The 20,408-nt window shown below is 34.6% G+C and overlaps 3 protein-coding genes across 3 annotated transcripts in view; all 3 read right to left on the bottom strand.

Moving 5' to 3' along the window:
* The window catches only part of LOC126779989 (L-dopachrome tautomerase yellow-f2-like), a 158,161-nt gene that overhangs the window by 112,420 nt on the left and 25,333 nt on the right, over window positions 1-20,408 (bottom strand). The gene's annotated exons all lie outside the window — the stretch shown is intronic.
* LOC126779862 (cytochrome P450 307a1-like) lies at window positions 380-5,045 on the bottom strand. The gene is made up of 2 exons (XM_050503981.1): window positions 5,030-5,045; window positions 380-1,489 (listed from the first exon to the last, which is right to left on the bottom strand). The coding sequence occupies exons 1-2, from the start codon at window positions 5,043-5,045 to the stop codon at window positions 456-458; spliced, it is 1,050 nt and encodes a 349-aa protein (XP_050359938.1). The 3' UTR covers window positions 380-455.
* On the bottom strand, window positions 8,587-20,244 carry LOC126779959 (cytochrome P450 307a1-like). Its single transcript, XM_050504176.1, has 2 exons — window positions 19,841-20,244; window positions 8,587-9,891 (listed from the first exon to the last, which is right to left on the bottom strand). Exons 1-2 carry the CDS (start codon window positions 20,217-20,219, stop codon window positions 8,651-8,653), a joined length of 1,620 nt encoding a protein of 539 aa, XP_050360133.1. The 5' UTR covers window positions 20,220-20,244; the 3' UTR covers window positions 8,587-8,650.

Genomic DNA, 20,408 nt, shown 5'->3' with positions numbered 1-20,408 from the left:
AATGAAGATAATCAAACTTTTTAGTGCATATTATAGCAGAGAATATACTCATGGAATATGCACATCTAAGGTTTGTTCATCTTTATTACTCCTACTGTTAGAAGATACTTCTAAGTCATCCTTGAGGGAGATAGAAAAAAGAACATACTAATAAAAAAGTCAACTAAAATTTCTAAAAGAAAATAGTTCTCAACTAAAAGAATCCAAGTACTTTAAAATAATAGCAAAATACATATAATATTATACATATAGTTCTTATTACTACATAAACAAAATTATACATATAAAAAATATTATTTACTTTAGAAATATTAATAGATGAAACGAAAAACTAAATTGAACTACAAAGGAAATAAATAACAGATTAACTAAAAATAGAAATTGAAACAGATAATGAAAAACTAAATTCAATTCACATAGAATAAATAAGGAGGTTTATCTAAATTAATATGAGTTTAATATTTTCTTGGCAAGAGGTAAAGTTCAAAAGTATCTTTCGGTAAGGCAACACAAGCTGGTTTCTGTATCAGATCATCTTTATTGACAGCTGCTACGTCAAACTCCTGGACGATGTTTGCGAACATGACGAAGCTCATAGTGGTGACCAACGTTTGACCAATACACGTCCTCTTACCAATGCTGAACGGCAAGAAGTGTGGTATGTTCTTCTTAACGGTAACAACTTCCTTTTTAACTTCTGTAGCCTTATTGATTGGACCAATTCTCTCGCTATCTGACTCCATGCCTGAATCACACTGAGAATTTCTCCTAGTTCGTACTTTAGTGCGTTCCAAGAATCTAGACGGATCGAATTTATGCGGTTCGTCCCAGTATTTATTTGATGTGTTCAATTCGTAGTTGTTTATGAAGACGACCGTTCCTTTCTCGACGCCGTATCCAGATATGTTAGCGTTTTCTGTGGCCACGTGAGGAACGATGGGGGATGAGGCATATCTCAAACATTCCAGGATCGTTGCTTCTGTATATGGCAATAAACTTCTATCAGCTAACGTCACTGCACGTTTGCCTTTAGTTAATCCATCTATTTCCGCTTTTATCTTCTTAGCTACATCCGGATCTCTGGCGACAGCAGCTAAACAGAGCATCACCAAATTACCCACGGAAGAATGTCCACCAAGAAAGTCCTCGAGCATGAATATAATTGTATTTCTATCAACGGTCGGATCGTCATGGAGTACTCTTAAGAGACCGTCGAGGAAGTCCTTCTCAGGTCCCTCCATGTCTAAATGATTCTCCCTTTGATCTACAATCCTGGATAAGATGAAAGAGCGGATATCATGTGACCAGTTCGATAACTTCTCCATGTGCTTCTTGTAGAATGGAGCCAACCAGGGCAAGAAATCAACAGCGTATCCTTGATTTATTTCCCAGAAGATTTCATCGAAATGATCCACTATCTTCCTGAATTCCATATCATTGTCAGCATCTCGACTCGCACGACGGCTACGTACGGTGCGACTAGGTGTTTCTTTTAATATTTTAAAGGATATGTCAGTATGTATAGCTTTGTTTCAGGTTTTTTTAACATAATAATAATAATAATATCCTAGGACATTTTTCATACACGGCCATCTTTCTCCCAAATTAAACTTGTACAGAGCTTGTGCTATGGAAACCAGACAACTGATATACTACATATACTATTTTTCTTTTGTAAATACATACTTATATAGATAATTACAACCAGACTCAGGACCAACAGATATGTTCATGCACACAAATATCTGTCCTGGGTGGGAATCGAACCCACAACCTTCGGCGTGAAAGGCAAGCATTCACCAACCACGCCAACCGGCTCGTCAAATATACATATATGTATATAACATATATGTATTATAAATATATAATAGTTTGTCTAAATTTTTGTTTTTTTTTTTTTTATAAAGTTTATTTGTAGGTGTTAAAAAAGGATAGTTAGAAATCATTTTTATAATTTTGTTTTGAGCAATTTGTATGTCTGATAATTTAGTTTTCGTAGCAACTTCCCAGATCTCAATTAAATACAATAAATGGGGTTTTACTAAAGCATTGTAGATTGTATGACGTAGTTTGTAGGGAACATCTGACTATGTTACGAAGTTGTCCAATTAGACTCGAAATTTTTCTTTTTTGTCTGTTCTATATGTACAGCCCATGTTAAAGCACTATTTATTTTCAGGCCAAGATAACTTTCACTGGTTTTTCACTGTAAAGGTATATCATTAATCGTAAGAGGATCGAACTGAGGAATTATTTTGTTTGTAGCTTTAAATATTATATAACGTGTTTTAGAAATATTAACTTTTAAAAAATTATACCGGAACCATGAAAATAACTTATTTATTGATTGTCATAAATCTACCACCGGTTCGGAAACACCTCAGACATGAGAAGAACCGATAAAGGAAACACTGCGGGATTTTTCTAATATTTATTGTTGAATAACTATATTGAATCTCCTTTCTTACTTAGTTATATATTCATTGTCCTCGCAAGCAAACACGAATTAAATTTTTGTTCGATGTTCCTAAATCTAAATTCGAGTACGTACGTACGTAACGGAAGCTCCCATTACAGATCATGCATAAACCATAATAATAATATTTTCAATGATCTTGTTTTATTTTTTTTGCCATCGAAGGAAATAAATTGTAACCTTGAATAGAATTTGTATATTTATTATTTTTTACAAAATTAATTATTAATTTGGTCTCCGTAAAATTTTAATTATTCCTTAAATTTTAATTTTATTATTATTCTGCTATCTATTTTTGATTTAATTATTTATTATGTTTTCTTTTTTATTTAATGTGATAAATATTTTTGTATATGTCATAAATTACTCTGAGGAATTATTCTCTCTTTCTCTGAGGAATTATTCTCTCTAATTCCTGCTTCCCCCTTCCTTCTTAAGTCCACGCGAGCTGGTTCTCTATGTCACCGCCTAACTGTGACATCAATTCCATCGCGAACAAAGAAATTTGGCAACTCCTTTCTTTGTCGCACTTCCAAAAAATGGAATTCCTTACCAGCTCACGTGTTCCCCTCCTCTTACAACCCGGGTTCCTTCAAACGAGGCGTGAAGAGGCATCTTGCGGGCCGGCAAGGCGAAGGCGGCTAGTGCAGAACGTTTTTCCCGTCTGTACTGGCCGTCGTCGCGTTTGGACTCTACTACCACTTACCATCAGGTGGAGTAGAGTCATTTGCCCTCCCGGCGAATATAAAAAAAAAGAAAAAAAATTTAAAATTGTCTTCCTTAGGTTAAATAAATAAATCTATTTATTTACAGTACAGTAACAACCTGTGAATGTCGCACTGCTGGGCTAAGGCCTCTTCTCCTTTTTGAAGAGAAGGTTTTAAAGCTTATTCCACCTCGCTGCTCCAATGCCGGTCGGTGGAATATACATGTGGCAGAATTACAATTATGGGTAATAACAATAAAATATTTGTATTATTTTATTTTATTTAAATGGCCTGGGAGCGATCGCTACATTCCCAAGGTGTGTAATCATAAAAAAGTCATTAGTTGTGTAATATCCTTTGTAATGCACACAAGCGTTCCTTAACGATTCTTTTAAATTTCAAAATTGAATATTTTTGAACGTTTTCTGGGATCCTGTTGTAAAAACGTATACGTTGTCCCATAAAAGACTTACTAATGTGCAATCTGGCAATAGAGGTTGTAATTTTATACTTGTTCCTGGTGTATTTGTTGCGTACATATAAAAAAGAAAAAAAAAAATTAATTTCTTAATTTTAGAAACTTACAACATTGTAATATTCAAGAAACATCAAGACAAAATATTGAAAAGCACGAAGAAGCTGGCCTACAAATATTCAACAAGTTCATGCAACTTTTAGAACAATATAAAAGAATAGAATAATATGACGAGCCGGTTGGCGTGGTTGGTAGAACATTTGCCTTTCACGCCAAAGGTTGTGGGTTCGATTCCCACCCAGGACAGACATTTGTGTGCATGAACATGTCTGTTTGTCCTGAGTCTAGGTGTAATTATCTATATAAGTATGTATTTACAAAAGAAAAATTAGTATATGTAGTATATCAGTTATATTCAGTATATCAGTTAGTGTATCAGTATCAGTCTGGTTTCCATAGCACAAGCCTTGTACAAGCTTAATTTGGGATCAGATGGCCGTGTGTGAAAAATGTCCTGGATACTATTATTATTATTATTATTAATTGGTGAAATTACTAGAGCCAGAAATTGAAAACCTTGAACAGATTATTCCCAGGATAATAAGTTTACCTATCTATAGACAGCTGGAATTACAAATCACTGCACACATCCAAATTGTTTTTATGTATTTTATATTTAGTTCTGAACACATTGTGGACCTGTTAAATCTATTTAATGATATGAGAAATGGCTTCAAATTAGATTTCGAAAATATAGAAAACTGGATACTATTTACCTTTTGGAAATATTCATTGACATACAAAATGAGCTATTTAAATAAAGTATTAAAATAATGTTATATTTCATTTCATTATCAGGGCCTTCATGTAGGATTTTTAATATATTTTTTTTAATTATTTTTCTAGACAATTAATGTTACTACCCTACAGCTAAGTTTGGAGCTTGTGCTAGAATTAGCTATTACAATAGCCCAAGGGGTGTTCAGAATTGAACCTGCTCCTTTTGTGTAACAGTCGACCCGTCTACCGTTGAGCTAAGGCTACTAAGATATACTATAAAGGTTAATGATACTCATTATTTTCCGCTTAAAATTATATATTTTATTTCAGACAGTGAAATTATCAAATAAATTCATGGAAATTTGTTTGAGATTGGTGCCCAGGTGTTACGTATAAAATAGCCTATGTACTTAGTTGGGGTTTAAGCATATTAAAATTTTATCAAAATCGATTCAGTGATTTAGCCGTGAAAGCATGACAGACATATGTTACTTTCACATTGATAATATTAGTGCAGAATATTACTATTTTTTATATAAAACGGTGGTTAGTTTTTTTTTGTCTTTGTTATTAAGGGTTTTTTATTCTTACGGCATGTCAAATCCATCGTATCATAAGCTGTCTTACATACCAAATTTTATCTTATAGGTTTTATAATTATGTTATATATTGACAGACAAGCATCATACTGCATATTGCTTTAGGCACTGTAAAAGTGGCTTCAAACCGGAACACAACAATACCAAGTACTGCTGTTTTGCGGTAGGATATCTGATGAGTGGGTGGTACCTACCCAGACGAGCTTGCACAATGCACTCTAGGGTCTTCAATAGGTTTCAGCTATGACGATTAAATGTCGAAGTTATACAATGTGCTTCATCAGATCCCACTTTTATCGCTAGGGTCTCTATATTTATTACATTCTAATGAAACATAGTAAGTTGTCGCCCATGTATATTGGCACTGTAAGAAATATTAACAATTTCTTACATCGCCAATGCGCCACCAACCTTGGGAACGAACATGTGATATTTTTCGTGCCTGTAGTTACACTAGCAACTCATCCTTCAAACCGCAACGCAAAACTACTGAGTACTGCTGTTTGCGGCCGAATATAATTATATATATAACTAAATGATTGTTGAAGGTGTCGGAAAAAGATTATGGCGGATGCTAGCTTTACTGGCGTGCGCTGCGTAAACCAATAGTGTTATATTATACGAGATAGTAAAACGATATAATTATGTCCTCCAGACCGATTTCAAAGGCCAATCTAAAGAGAGATTAGCCAACTGCGCAGGATATATTATAGTGCAAAAGTGTGTGCGCAAACACAGGTACACTCTCTATTCCCTAACTCTCATAGTCCGATGGGACGGCAATCCAACGCGACCGGAAAGAGTTTAGGCCCAAGACCAACGGCTTTACGTGCTATCCGAGGTACGGGAGTGAACACAGTCTGGATGAGAATTTTCTGACAGAAAAACCCGTTGTCCCCTAGTTACTGTTAGTTGTCTGGTCTCCGTTGATAAAGGTTACCGTAACGGAAATAGGTCATAAGAACGTCACTGCCATCGGTTTAGTTAGAAATAAAAGTTACAGCTTGTAAATGTCCTACTGCTGGGCTAAGGCCTTCCTCCTTTTAAGGAGAATACTTCACCGCTGTTCCAATTCCAAAAGCCGAGATGGCCCAATGGTTAGAACGTGTGAATCTTAACCGATGATCGTGGGTTCGAAACCGGGCAAGCATCACCAAATTTTCATGTGTTTAATTTGTTTTTATAATTCATCTCGTGCTTGATAGTGAAGAAAAACATCGTGAGGAAACCTGCTTGTGTCTAATTTCACTGAAATTCTGCCACATATGTATTCTACCAACCCAATTGGAGCAGCGTGGTGGAATAACCACCAAACTTTCTCCTCAAAAAGGGAGAGGAGGCCTTAGCCCAGCAGTAGGACATTAACAGGCTATTACAGTTACAGCCGTTCCAATGTGGGTAAGGATACACATATGCCAGGTCTTCAGTGAAATAAAACACATGCTGGTTTCTGCACGATTTTTTCTTTCATATATCAAAATCCGGAACTTTGTAATAATTGATAGAATCTTATTCGTTTAAAGATTGATATAATTAGTACTTTTTTTATAAAAGAATTAATTAAAAACAACACAATCAAAACGGCTGACAAATCAAATAATATCACATACAGTATACCGATTTCATTTGTATAAACAATTAACGACACGTAAAAAATATTTATACGTGACTCAATCAGTACAAATTGAAAGGAGATTGCTGACAAAACTGAAATTAAACGCAGAATCCAGCTGCGTGGAGGGTGACCTTCAATTGCTGCAGCAACTTTCTCCGCTGTTTGGAAAACGCAGCAGTTTTTCGTACACAGATATTGATGATCTTTTAGATGACCTTTGGTTTTTTTGCGGAGGTCGATCATAAGCGACGCCTCGTCCCTAGGTATCTTAATACTTAGAGACAAGACGTCGCTTATCATGCAGCTGCCACTACTTCCAGCCTTACCAGCTCGACTAGTACCCCTCCCCTGTTTCGAGGAACAAACAAAACTTGGGAAGAAATCTATTTTTTTCGAATTGCAGCATCGCCATTTCGTCACTATATATATATATCATCAGGGAATCGAACTAGGTTTAGCGTCGTGGGCTCTTAGACAAATAATACAAATAAATAAAATTTAAGATAATATTACTATTTGCGAGCTACCAGCCATTTTAATAATTTAAATATTTTAATATATTAATTGGCATTATCTACGTCATAATAGCGGATTTTAAAAGATTTCCATCACTAGTTGGATTCCACACTGAAGCTGCTGGTTTTGCTAGTATGAAGTAATAAATAAACAGTCTATTCCTTATTTTATATATTATTTTGAATCGATTTGATTATATTAAATTTAAAGTGTAATTAATATGATATAGATGTAAAATTTATGTATTTCCAATAACTCCTGGACTATTAAGACTCTTAGACTGTAATAGTAATAATATTATTCCGGGATATTTTTCACACACTGCCTCCATCTGATCGAAAGCTAAGCAGAGCTTGTACTATGGAAACCAGATTTTTTTTAATACATTCTTATATAGATAATTACACCCAGACTCAGGACAAACAGACATGTTCATGCACACAAATGTCTGTCCTGGGGGGGAATCGAACCCACAACCTTTGGCGTGAAACCGCTATTGGAAATTAATCTTTTTTATTTGAAAGGGTTAAATAAAAGGCTTTTATAATAATTATGAGTAACCATTCTATTTAATGTCATTCTAAGTCCATTCATACAAACTAAAATCGTAAATCCAACATAACATAATACAGTCGTTTAGATACATAATATATCAATAATTGTATGTCGCCAGAACATTTTAATATGTTTATTATAAAAAAAAAAAACTAATTCATGTTTCAAAATAAATAATTTTTTGAGCGTACTTATTAATTTATTCTGTGGAATTGATTTAGTTTCTTACTATCAAAGCATAAATAGTCAAAGATATATCCAATGGCGGAGAAGTAATACAAACAACTTTGATCTTGAAATGACGCGATATCATTGGTCGAGCTCTATATAGTCTGTGGGCCATAATGGTCCATAGACTATATAGAGCTCAGTTTTTAAAAAAACTGTGTATTGAATGTTCGAGAAGTCGTTATCGGAACTTTTGAGGTAAAATTAACATTGATATGTCGAGCTAAGTGATTGAGTTGTTTTATAAATGAAGATAATCAAACTTTTTAGCGCATATTATAGCAGAGAATATACTCATGGAATATGCACATCTAAGGTTTGTTCATCTTTATTACTCCTACTGTTAGAAGATACTTCTAAGTCATCTTTGAGGGAGATAGAAAAAAAAACACTAATAAAAAAGTCAACTAAAATTTCTAAAAGAAAATAGTTCTCAACTAAAAGAATCCAAGTACTTTAAAATAATAGCAAAATACATATAATATTATACATATAGTTCTTATTACTACATAAACAAAATTATACATATAAAAAATATTATTTACTTTAGAAATATTAATAGATGAAACGAAAAACTAAATTGAACTACAAAGGAAATAAATAACAGATTAACTAAAAATAGAAATTGAAACAGATAATGAAAAACTAAATTCAATTCACATAGAATAAATAAGGAGGTTTATCTAAATTAATATGAGTTTAATATTTTCTTGGCAAGAGGTAAAGTTCAAAAGTATCTTTCGGTAAGGCAACACAAGCTGGTTTCTGTATCAGATCATCTTTATTGACAGCTGCTACGTCAAACTCCTGGACGATGTTTGCGAACATGACGAAGCTCATAGTGGTGACCAACGTTTGACCAATACACGTCCTCTTACCAATGCTGAACGGCAAGAAGTGTGGTATGTTCTTCTTAACGGTAACAACTTCCTTTTCAACTTCTGTAGCCTTATTGATTGGACCAATTCTCTCGCTATCTGACTCCATGCCTGAATCACACTGAGAATTTCTCCTAGTTCGTACTTTAGTGCGTTCCAAGAATCTAGACGGATCGAATTTATGCGGTTCGTCCCAGTATTTATTTGATGTGTTCAATTCGTAGTTGTTTATGAAGACGACCGTTCCTTTCTCGACGCCGTATCCAGATATGTTAGCGTTTTCTGTGGCCACGTGAGGAACGATGGGGGATGAGGCATATCTCAAACATTCCAGAATCGTTGCTTCTGTATATGGCAATAAACTTCTGTCAGCTAACGTCACTGCACGTTTGCCTTTAGTTAATCCATCGATTTCCGCTTTTATCTTCTTAGCTACATCCGGATCTCTGGCGACAGCAGCTAAACAGAGCATCACCAAATTACCCACGGAAGAATGTCCACCAAGAAAGTCCTCGAGCATGAATATAATTGTATTTCTATCAACGGTCGGATCGTCATGGAGTACTCTTAAGAGACCGTCGAGGAAGTCCTTCTCAGGTCCCTCCATGTCTAAATTAATCTCCCTTTGTTCTACAATCCTGGATAAAATGAAAGAGCGGATATCATGTGACCAGTTCGATAACTTCTCCATGTGCTTCTTGTAGAATGGAGCCAACCAGGGTAAGAAATCAACAGCGTATCCTTGATTTATTTCCCAGAAGATTTCATCGAAATGATCCACTATCTTTCTGAATTCCATATCATTGTCAGCATCGAAGCGTATGTTGCACATGTAGTTTGAAAACATGTTCATGGCTGTTGACATCAGGAGAGGTTTCAGATTGATACTTCCAATCGTTGAACGCGTTACGTTGTTTAAGGTTTGGATGAGCTCGATTGACTCGAATGTGGCCACGGAACCGATTCTAGCGAAGTTATCCGTGTGCTGTTTCGGGCCGCAGTGACGTCGTGCCAAATTTCTACGCCTGAGTTGAAGATTTGACCAATCACAAAGGGCCAAGGCTGTGAAAGGAAAATACATTAAATTAGTATTCGAGTTTTGAAATAGTATCTCTATCTCTCATCTCTGCAGTAAGTTCGTGAGTGTTTTCTTTGTCTTACAAATGTTAGAAACCAAATACATTAACGTTCGCACTTAAAAACGTTGCTTAGCGTCTGTTTAGGTGAACATTGATATCTCTTTCTGTCATTATTGATTTGACATTCGAAAGAAGAAGACAAAGTATGGTTTAACTAATCAGACGCTATACAATATTTATAAGTAATTACAATAATTCAAACGTTAAACACGCACAATTTAACTTTGCCGGTTAGAAGTTAGGCTCCCAAAATGTTCGCATTTTTAAAACCGTAAACAGTAATAATTATACGTATTGTTCACTTGGTGGTAGGGTCGCATCTAATTTTTTTTTTTGTGGAATAGTAAGGCGGACGAGCATATGAGCCACCAGATGGTAAGTCACCAACGCCCATAGACATTGGCATTGTAAGAAATATTAACCATCGCCTACATCACCAATGCGCCACCAACCTTGGTAACTAAGATGTTATGTCCCTTGTGTCTGTAATTAACAAACTCACTCACCCTTCAAACCGGAACACAATAATACCAAGTACTGCTGTTTTGCGGTAGAATATCTGATGAGTAGGTGGTACCTACCCAGACGAGCTTGCACAAAGCTCTACAACCAGTAATTTTGAGTAGGTACCAACCACATATTCTATCTTCAAAAAACAATGCTTATTATTATCGTGTTCTGATTTGAAGTAAGACAGTGTAACTACTGGCATATACGGACTTACTTTCTACAAATTATCTGACTATAATAATACCCGAATGGTACTGTAGACAAAACAAAATGAATTAAGTGGTTTTTTAAACAAAATAAAACTTTTTTCGCAGACGGGGTAAATATTAATCTTTTCACATAAGAAAGCGATGGCCCATAGAAATCAATGGTGCAAAGAATCCATGCTCTATTGAGCAAGTATTGAATTGTACCAGAACACGCAACCTCTGCTTTTTACAAGCTTTTGTTAACTCAACCTGTTAGTATGTCTCGGTCAGATATTACAGTTGAACTTTAAGCAAGTTTCACACAGCCGTTGATTAATTTCATTAAAATGTTCATATGTGTTTATAAGTCATTCATGCTCGATGGTCATAACAATCGTGAGACCTGCCTATCTGGATCTGCGTTGGATTTACGTTGGAAAAGCGTATGGTTGGGAACTTCTCCGAAATGAGGCTTTATACAGGCTGTTATTTTTGTACACTACATATATATTTTTCAATTGACTAATTTATATTTAAAATGCCTAATAACTATGTACATACATAGTTTTTTTTAATAAACATTCTAATGTAGGACGCGATGTTAATAAACGACAATAAAATACATTCATTTTGTGATTGCTTGCAATCAATGTCATTTTATTGGCCCGACCCGGGGCTTGAACTGAGGATATTTATATTTTTTTGACTATCTCGTTAGTCTAGTGGCTAGGTCGATGTCCCGGAGGTCCTGGGTTCAATTACCAGTTCGGGCCAATAAAAAAGTTACTGGGCTTTTCTGTCAGAAAATTCTCAGTAGCAGCCCGGGGTCTGGAAGTTAGAAGTGTATGCACTCCCGTGCCTCGGAAAGCACGTAAAGCCTTAGGTCCTGCGCCTGAACTCTTTTCGGTCGTGTCAGATTGCCGTCCCATCGGATTATGAGAGCTAGGGAATAGAAAATGCACCTGTGTTTGCACACACACTCGTGCACTAAAATATATTTTGCGTAATGGCTAATCTCTCTTGAGATTGGCCGCCGTGGCCGAAATCGGTCTGGAGGACATCATTATTATTTATATTTTAAATAATGACGTGACGTTCTTAGTAACGCCTAACTGAAAATCTACTGAACCAATATACATAAAACTTATACCAGAAGATTCAGCTAGTTTCGGAGAAGGTATATAATATATAGGCTTTATAATTATATAGTATAATATCATTATATATAACCTATTCCAGCCACAAGAGGAGTAAATCCAAACAAACATCTTTGACACGGATATCAATTGACGCGCTATCATTGGTCGACATCTTGAATAACCTATTCTTACAAACCAGAAGTGAGAATGAATTTTTCTTTATAATACATATATAATTTTTTTTATTTTATGATTAAAAATAAACAAATAACAAACAAAACAGTTATTAATTACTTTAAATGCTAACAAAAACCATCTAAAACGACATATATTCCTTGACAACGTAATAGTATGATCGAATCACCCAAACTTCGCGCCAAAAGTAATATTCTTCTTCTATGCGATGCCAACTCCTACATAACATTCCCCCGAGAACCAACTTCAAATTCCCCTAAATATCGATTAAAAACCCCTAATTTTTTTGTTGTACACTCGTTTTGAAAGGTGATTTTGAATACATATTAAAAATACATTCATACAAGTATAAATTTGATGCGGGTGCATTTTACACATTTACATACATTAATTAATGACTTAATGATATAACAATGAAATTAAACGATTTTTATTTTTCATTCAGTGACCAGAAATCGAAGCCCGCGCCTCCTACATGTTGTACAAGCACGCTGAATAATAGCTCAACGGGAGCTTTTATTTCAATCTCAATATATCAGCCACGCTTGGAGTTTATATTTGGTTTAGTTTATTGCTTGAGTTCGAGGCTTATTAGAAATTGTATAGAGTAGTGCGCTTTTTTAAGGAAAAACAAAAAAAAAAACTTGAATAATAGACCCCCTAAAAATCCCCCTAAATAAATGTACCCCCTAAAACACCCCCTCGACGTCTTGAATCCTCCTAAATTTGGGGTAAAAACCCCCAAGTTGGCATCAATGCTTCTATGACAAGCAATGACACGGTTTTCTTTTTTTTTTTTAAATATATTCCGGCACAAGGAATTAATACATTCAGTCGAAGATTGCTAAGACTATGATATTCACTACGGATACGCGAGAATATGGTGCATTTGGAATAGTGTTGTATTATAAACAGAGATATAATAATCGCGAACTGTTTGTAGTTTATATAGCAGAGCTATTAGCAAATCCAATGGAATATGTAAATATAAGGTTTGATTTTTACGCCTTCTTATATTGGAATAGGGATTGAGTTGAGAATTAATTTAATGTTCTTGTACTGAATAAATGGTAATACCATCTCAGAAGAACCCACATAAAGCGCAGCTACCAAGTTTAAAAGTATGATTCGTATGTTGGTTCTATATTTGTCAATAATTTCATTCCTGGCGCAAAATATGCGCACATTTAACTGACGACCATTATCTCGTATGAATAATTGTCTATTGACGTCATCATACTGCTGCAACACCTGGGTTTTATATATATCATAAAAAATAATTTTATTCGTACGATGATTTTGTTTTGGACTTTTTTGTTTTTTTATTATTTTAATGGTGTCCGTAAATAAAAAAATATATTCAGGTTAATACTTTTTATGGGTAAATTTGTCATATTCGATTTAATCTTTACAAAAAAAAAATATTTATTATAAATTAAATTACGATGTAATTGTGATTTTGAACTTTGAACTTTTTAGATTTTTTTAAAAGCATTCGCAGTATATTCTTTTCAACTTTTTATCATAATTATTTCACAATTCTGGCTATTAAACTCTGGAACGATATTCCTTTAAATATTCGGGAGGCCAAATCATTACCTTATCACCAATAATTTCTTTTATTTTAGTATTTTTTGTATTGTTAATTTGTTTTTCTTTTTTCTTTCTTGTTATGTTTGAGGACTTATCGTTTTATTCGTTGTTGCTGTATATAGTATGTATTTATATCATATACTTGCAATTGATATATTATATGTGTATTTTATATTTACATTTATTTCTTGGTTTTGTTTTAATTAAATATTTATATTATTTTATTTATACCACCACCTACCCCATATCCTATCTGTAATTACTTACACTCGGTTGTCTGGAAGAGATCGCTATGTAGCGATAAGGTCGCCATAATTGTACATTTATTTAGGCAGTATATATGTTTTGTATTTTTCTCTTTGTGGTGTGTTGTACAATAAAGTATTAAGTAAAGTAAGGTAGTGGTATGTCGATTAAATATTATTTATTTTGATTGTTTATATTTGATTTGTTTCGATGTCGATTATGTGTATAAATATATATGTGTGTGTATAAATCCTTACTTATATTATAAACGCGACAGTGAGTTCTTTTGGTACGCTTTCACGCCTTAACAATTTAACCGCTTGAATATACTGTCACATATAATGAAAATGATATAGACATTACATCCCCTCCCTTACAAACGCGGGCTGTAATAAACTAGCAACACCTTTATCCATTCATCCATGTGTTGCCAGAGGCAAATAAATAAATTTAAAAAAAACACTCATTCAACCAAGATGTTGATTTGTTTAGCTAAGTCTACATATTTTAATGTTTATTATTAAACCAAAAATGTAATAAGATACGAATTCTAAACAATATTTAGTTCGTGCGATACTTGATATCGTTTTGACGTAATTAAGTAATGCTTATTGTAAAATTGCCAAATTATAAGTGTAGGTCCTAGATATATACTATATATATATATATATATATATATATATATATATATATATATATATATATATATATATGGCCTAGTGGTTAGAACGCGTGAATCTTAACCGATAATAATAATAATAATAATAATAGAAAAAGAATAAGAAGGAAAACATCGTGAAGAAACCTGCATGTATCTAATTTCATTGAAATTATGCCACATGTGTATTCTACCAATCCGCATTGGAGCAGCGTCGTGGAATAAGCTCCAAACCTTTTCCTCATAAGGGAGAGGAGGCCTTAGCCCAGCAGTGGGACATTAACAGGCTGTTACAGTATGTATAAGCGAAATACCACTCATCACGAGATCTCCTAAACTATCCGCCCGATTGATTTGAAATTTGTCACAATTACTGACGGAGACTCTCACTGAGAACGGATTTTACGCAAATCCTATCCGAAATAAAATTTTCCTCTTATCTAAACGGGATGTGCGAAGGTTAGCTAGTAAAATATATACGTTTTCCAAATGGTCCACAATGTCGCATATCATTGGCGATGTAAGACATATTAACCATTGGGAACCAAGATGTTAGGTCTTGTGGCTGTAGGTTTAATCACACTTCAAGCTAGAACACAACAATACTATATTACTAATGGCAGTAGTAGATAGTTAGTGACTACCTCGTTGGTCTAGTGGCTTGAGGTAAGGCCGCAGACCCGGAGATCCTGGGTTCAATTCCCAGGTCGGGCCAGCAAAAAGTTATTGGGTTTTTCTGTCAGAAAATTTCAAAGTAACAACCCGGAGTAACAGTCTGGAAGTTGGAAATATGTTCCCAAGTGTGTACTCCCGTGCCTCGGAAAGTACGTAAAGCCGTTGGTCCTTCGCCTGAACTCTTTCCGGTCGTGTCGGACTGCCGTCCCATCCTATCCAATCCCAGATTATGAGAGTTAGAAAATAGAGAGTGCACCTGTATTTGCGCACACTCTCGTGCACTATAATATCCCCTGCGCTGTTGGCTAATCTCTCTTGAGATTGGCCGCCGTGGCCGAAATCGGTCTGGGGGACATTATATCGCTGATGGTAGTATGTACTCTAAAGAGCCAGTAAAAGTCCTACCACCAAGTGATTTTGAAGCCTGTCTTTGAACCCGCAGTAATCGCTTATGGTTCACGTCTTCTAGCTACTGAGCACTCGCTGTGTAATATTTTAAATTACTTGCGTATTATTTTACATATCAAAGGCGCCATTTAACGAAATTGTAACATTATATGAGAGTATGGTATAAGTTACTAGAGTTTGTATTTTTTTTTCTTTATAAAATATGTAGGCAGACGAGCATATGGGTAACTTGATGGTAAGTGGTCACCAACGCCCATAGACATTGGCATTGTAAGAAATGTTAACCATCGCTTACATCGCCAGTGCGCCACCAACCTTGGGAACTAAGATGTTATGTCCCTTGTGCCTGTAATTTTCACTGGCTCACTCACCCTTCAAACCGGAACACAACAATACCAAGTACTGCGTGTACTTGAGTGGGTGGTACCTACTCCGACGAGCTTGCACAAAGCCCTACCACCAGATACATAAATAACTCAGCAAAGTCAATTCATTATTCCTCAAGGTTCGCTTTTACTAGATAATCGTCCCGGCTTCGCATTGGTAAGATAAGAAGAAAAAATTATTTTGTATAGGATTTGCGTAAAATCCGTTCTTAGTGAGCGTCTACTTCGGGGAAGGCGTAACTGTTTAGCGGTAGAAAACGTAATGAATAGTACCTACCCTGACAGGCTTGCACTAAGTAAAAATAATGCTAATATGCTTAAAGAATAACAATTAAGTTAAGGTTAAAACGCTTATGACTTGAACTTTGTGTCTCTAGGTACTAATTAAAGCTTAGAATTACAATGTAGGTTAAATATATATGGGTTAGCAGGAATTTCGTTTCAAGTTCCATAGTCATATTATTTAGGGATAAAAATTAAAATTATCCATAACGCTTTTAAGGATAAGCCCTTAAACCGATTTTGATAAAATTTTCAATGAAGAAAGCTCGATTGATTGTTTTTTTTTGCGTATAAAAACATTGATATAGCATGTATTTATACACGTACTATGTACGTGAGCTTGGCGGCCATTGAAGAGTGTTCGTAACAAAATGAATTCCACGCGGGTTTAGCTCGTTAAAATATTATTATAAATAAACAAAATTTTTATTTTAATAAGTCTATGAGCCGCTTGCCGAGATGGCCTAGTGGTTAGAACGCGTGAATCTTAACCGATGATCATGGGTTCAAACCCGGGTAAGCACCACTGAATTTTCATGTGCTTAATTTGTAATTATAATTCATCTCGTGCTTGACGGTGAAGGAAAACATCGTGAGGAAACCTGCATGTGTCTAATTTCATTGAAATTATGTCACATGTGTATTCTACCAACCCGCATTAGAGCAGCGTGGTGGAATAAGCTCTAAACCTTCTCCTCAAAAAGAGGAGAGGAGGCCTTTAGCCCAGCAGTGGGACATTCACAGGCTGTTACGGTTACGGGAGCCGCTTGCCTACTGCCGGGAATTTTCGGCTGACAAATCTTGCGATCTTCACCTCAAAAAGGGAGAGGAGGCCTCTGCCCAGCTGTGGGACATTCACAGGCTGTTGCTGTACTGTAAGTCTTGCGAGTTGCAGGATTCCATTAAATATAATATAATCCACACTAATATTATAAATGCGAAATTAGTTCTGTCTCACTTTCACGGCGAAACCACTGAACCGATTTTGATGAAATTTGTTATGAAGCAAGCTTGAAGCCTTAAAGGTTATAGAACATTTATACGTAACTCCTGACAGCGACGCTAGTGAACGGCTTTAACGATTTGGCTCAAATTTTATTTTTAGATAAAGGATTTTTTTTAATTTACATACATAAGAGTATTTTATTAAAAACCGATTGTCCCGATACAAGAAATTTAATTAATTAAGTGCCTGAAACGTTTTTCTCTTGACTGTTTACATAGTTAGCTATGTAACAACGAATCACAATACATAATCTTCATAGCCTATATTTGTCTTGAATCAACAACTTATCATAATATGAAAGTTCCATAGCAATCGGAACAGGGTTTATCGTGAATAAAGTACCTGAAGTCTACCTCTTTAATATGGCTATTTGTGAGTTAACGAATTAATTATTATTATTTTGTTGCTACCTAATAATTTCACACACACATTTGTGATTATAATTCATCTCGTGCTTGACGGTGAAGGAAAACATCGTGAGGAAACCTGCATGTGTCTAATTTCATTGAAATTATGCCACATGTGTATTCTACCAACCCGCATTGGAGCAGCGTGGTGGAATAAGCTCCAAACCTTCTCCTCAAAAGGGAGAGGAGGCCTTAGCCCAGCAGTGGGACATTAACAGGCTGTTACTGTAATAATTTCAATTTTCAATGAAGAAAGCTCGATTGATTGTTTTTTTTTTGCGTATAAAAACATTGATATAGCATGTATTTATACACGTACTGTGTACGTGAGCTTGGCGGCCATTGAAGAGTGTTCGTAACAAAATGAATTCCCTCCTTCTCCTCAAAAAGGGAGAGGAGGCCTTAGCCCAGCAGTGGGACATTTACAGGCTGTTACTAATAATTTCAATATTACATATGTATAATTTAAATATATGTACGTTAAAAATTAAAAGATATATTTGAATTATTTAAAGAAAACCACGGGCGAAAGCTAATAAAAATGTGCTTATTATATTTTATTTTATTATAGACTTTATTTTAAAAGACTTAAAGTATATTTTTGTTAATCATTGAACATGTTTCATTTCACTGATTTTTAATTACCACGCCAATGTTGGGTCCAGGGTTGGTGCTTCCAGCGTTATTTATATACTTACACTAGCAAAACATCCCGGCTTCGCACGGATAGAATAATGATCTACATAGAACCTTTATATACTAATATATATAACTCTATTTGTTTACGCAGCGCATCCCAGTAAAACTCTCAGTCGAGATGTTTGTTTGTTTGTTCAACATCAACAATCATCGTAATATTTCGGCCACTTCACACAAAACATTCATAAATTATTCACCTAAACTTTCCTCGTGAATATATATACAATCAGGTCTTTTGCTTACTTGTATGAAAATTGTTTTCGAGATTATAGCGTTCAGATAGATAAACAGACGTGTGTGGGATGCTGATTTATAATATTCAGTGACAAGATCATGAAATTCACGTTTGACGACGTGAAAGAATTTACGTTAATCGAAACGCAAATACTTATATTATATACTAAAAAAATCTCCGAAAAGCGCTACATCTTCTGGTATAAATTATATATATTGGTTTAGTACTTTTTGCAATTAGACTTGATAAAAAAAACGTCACATTATTTAGTAGTACAGATAAATACACTTTCCTCGATTAACGGATCTAAAGATAAAAAAATACAAAGCAAAAGGATAATTAAAAATAATATTTTAATTTGGCCACCCAAACAATCGACAATTTTTAAATAATATAATGCATTATGAGTGACGTCTTTGCCGCGTGATATTAAAAAAAGTGTTGGGATATTTTTGTATATTAAAGTTTTTGAACGATTTTTTGTTTTTTTTTTTTTTTTACAGATAGGCTTAAGACCTCTATACCTGGTTAATACTGATGCAATATAAGTTCCAAAGCGTCTGGTAATTGTATTTTTATTTATTAAACTATAAGCTTGACGTTAATATGTCTGTCTATCATTGCTTTTTATACATATAAAATAACATTATATATTAATCTTAAAAATTGTTAAGTTAACAAATTTATAAGATATTTTTATAACATACTCGTACAACATTTGTACCAATGTTGGCCAAGTACAATCCAACGCTATAAAAGCTCATTTTTGTACACTTGAAACTAATGCCTGAACCAGGATTTGTAATTTGATGTTTTTCTTATCGCATCGCCTTTAATGAATATAAACAATATTTCCTAAACAGTTTTAATGTCGACTCTGATATCGACGGACGTGTTGATTTTTTTCTTGTTGTAGTTAATACAATACTTACGTGAGTGTCAAAAGTTAAGTGGTATTTTATTTTGTGGCTGCATAAGACGGTACGTTTACGAATTTCATTAAAAAAAAACAATGTCAATTTAAAAATAAATTTAAATTTGACAGTGTAAATAATGAAAATACTTTGTGATAAAAAAAAAAAGTTAAATCGAATACAAAACACATCGGATAAAATTAGTATCGAGACGATAGAATTTTTCTTAAAATATTCCATACATTTCTTTCATTCACAAACATACATACATATAGACATAATTTAATATTTAAATTACATAACAATAATTACAAATTTAAACAATACTTACAATTATTTCTGTCGCCGGCGAATAATTTGTGAAATCTCAAGAAGTCAGGACGACCGCCGAAGAATTTGCCATTCTGGTTCAAGACTTCCCGAATCTTGTCTAAGCTATTTACAACCAGACACTGTGAAGAACCTAACTTTATACTAAATATGTCCCCATATATTCCAGATAATTCCGTAAACGATTGAAATGGGGACTCATTTTTTCCAAGTAAGTGCAAACTTCCAATTACAGGCAAAGGTATCGGGCCCGGGGCTAATTTCAGCTCAGCTACTTTATCATCTCCGTATTTCGTAACTTTTCTCCAAGTAACAGAACGTCGTATTACGAATTTATAAACAATTAGAACGCATACAGCGATAATGAGGAGTGCACTCATTTTTTTCTAAAAAGAAATATTTCGAGTGTCAACACCTGTCTTGACAGGAGATTTGGCGGGAAACAGCCCCGTTCGTTGGCCAGCACTGCGACAGCTGTCCGACATCGGCCATATTTATACCAATTCGTACAAACTGCTATAAGCAATTGGCACAAACTAATTTCGACTTTATGACAATGCGAATACGAT

This window comes from Nymphalis io, chromosome 30 (assembly GCF_905147045.1).
Source record: "Nymphalis io chromosome 30, ilAglIoxx1.1, whole genome shotgun sequence".
Classification (NCBI taxonomy): Eukaryota; Metazoa; Arthropoda; class Insecta; order Lepidoptera; family Nymphalidae; genus Nymphalis; species Nymphalis io.
This window is presented reverse-complemented; position numbering and strand designations above follow the sequence as displayed.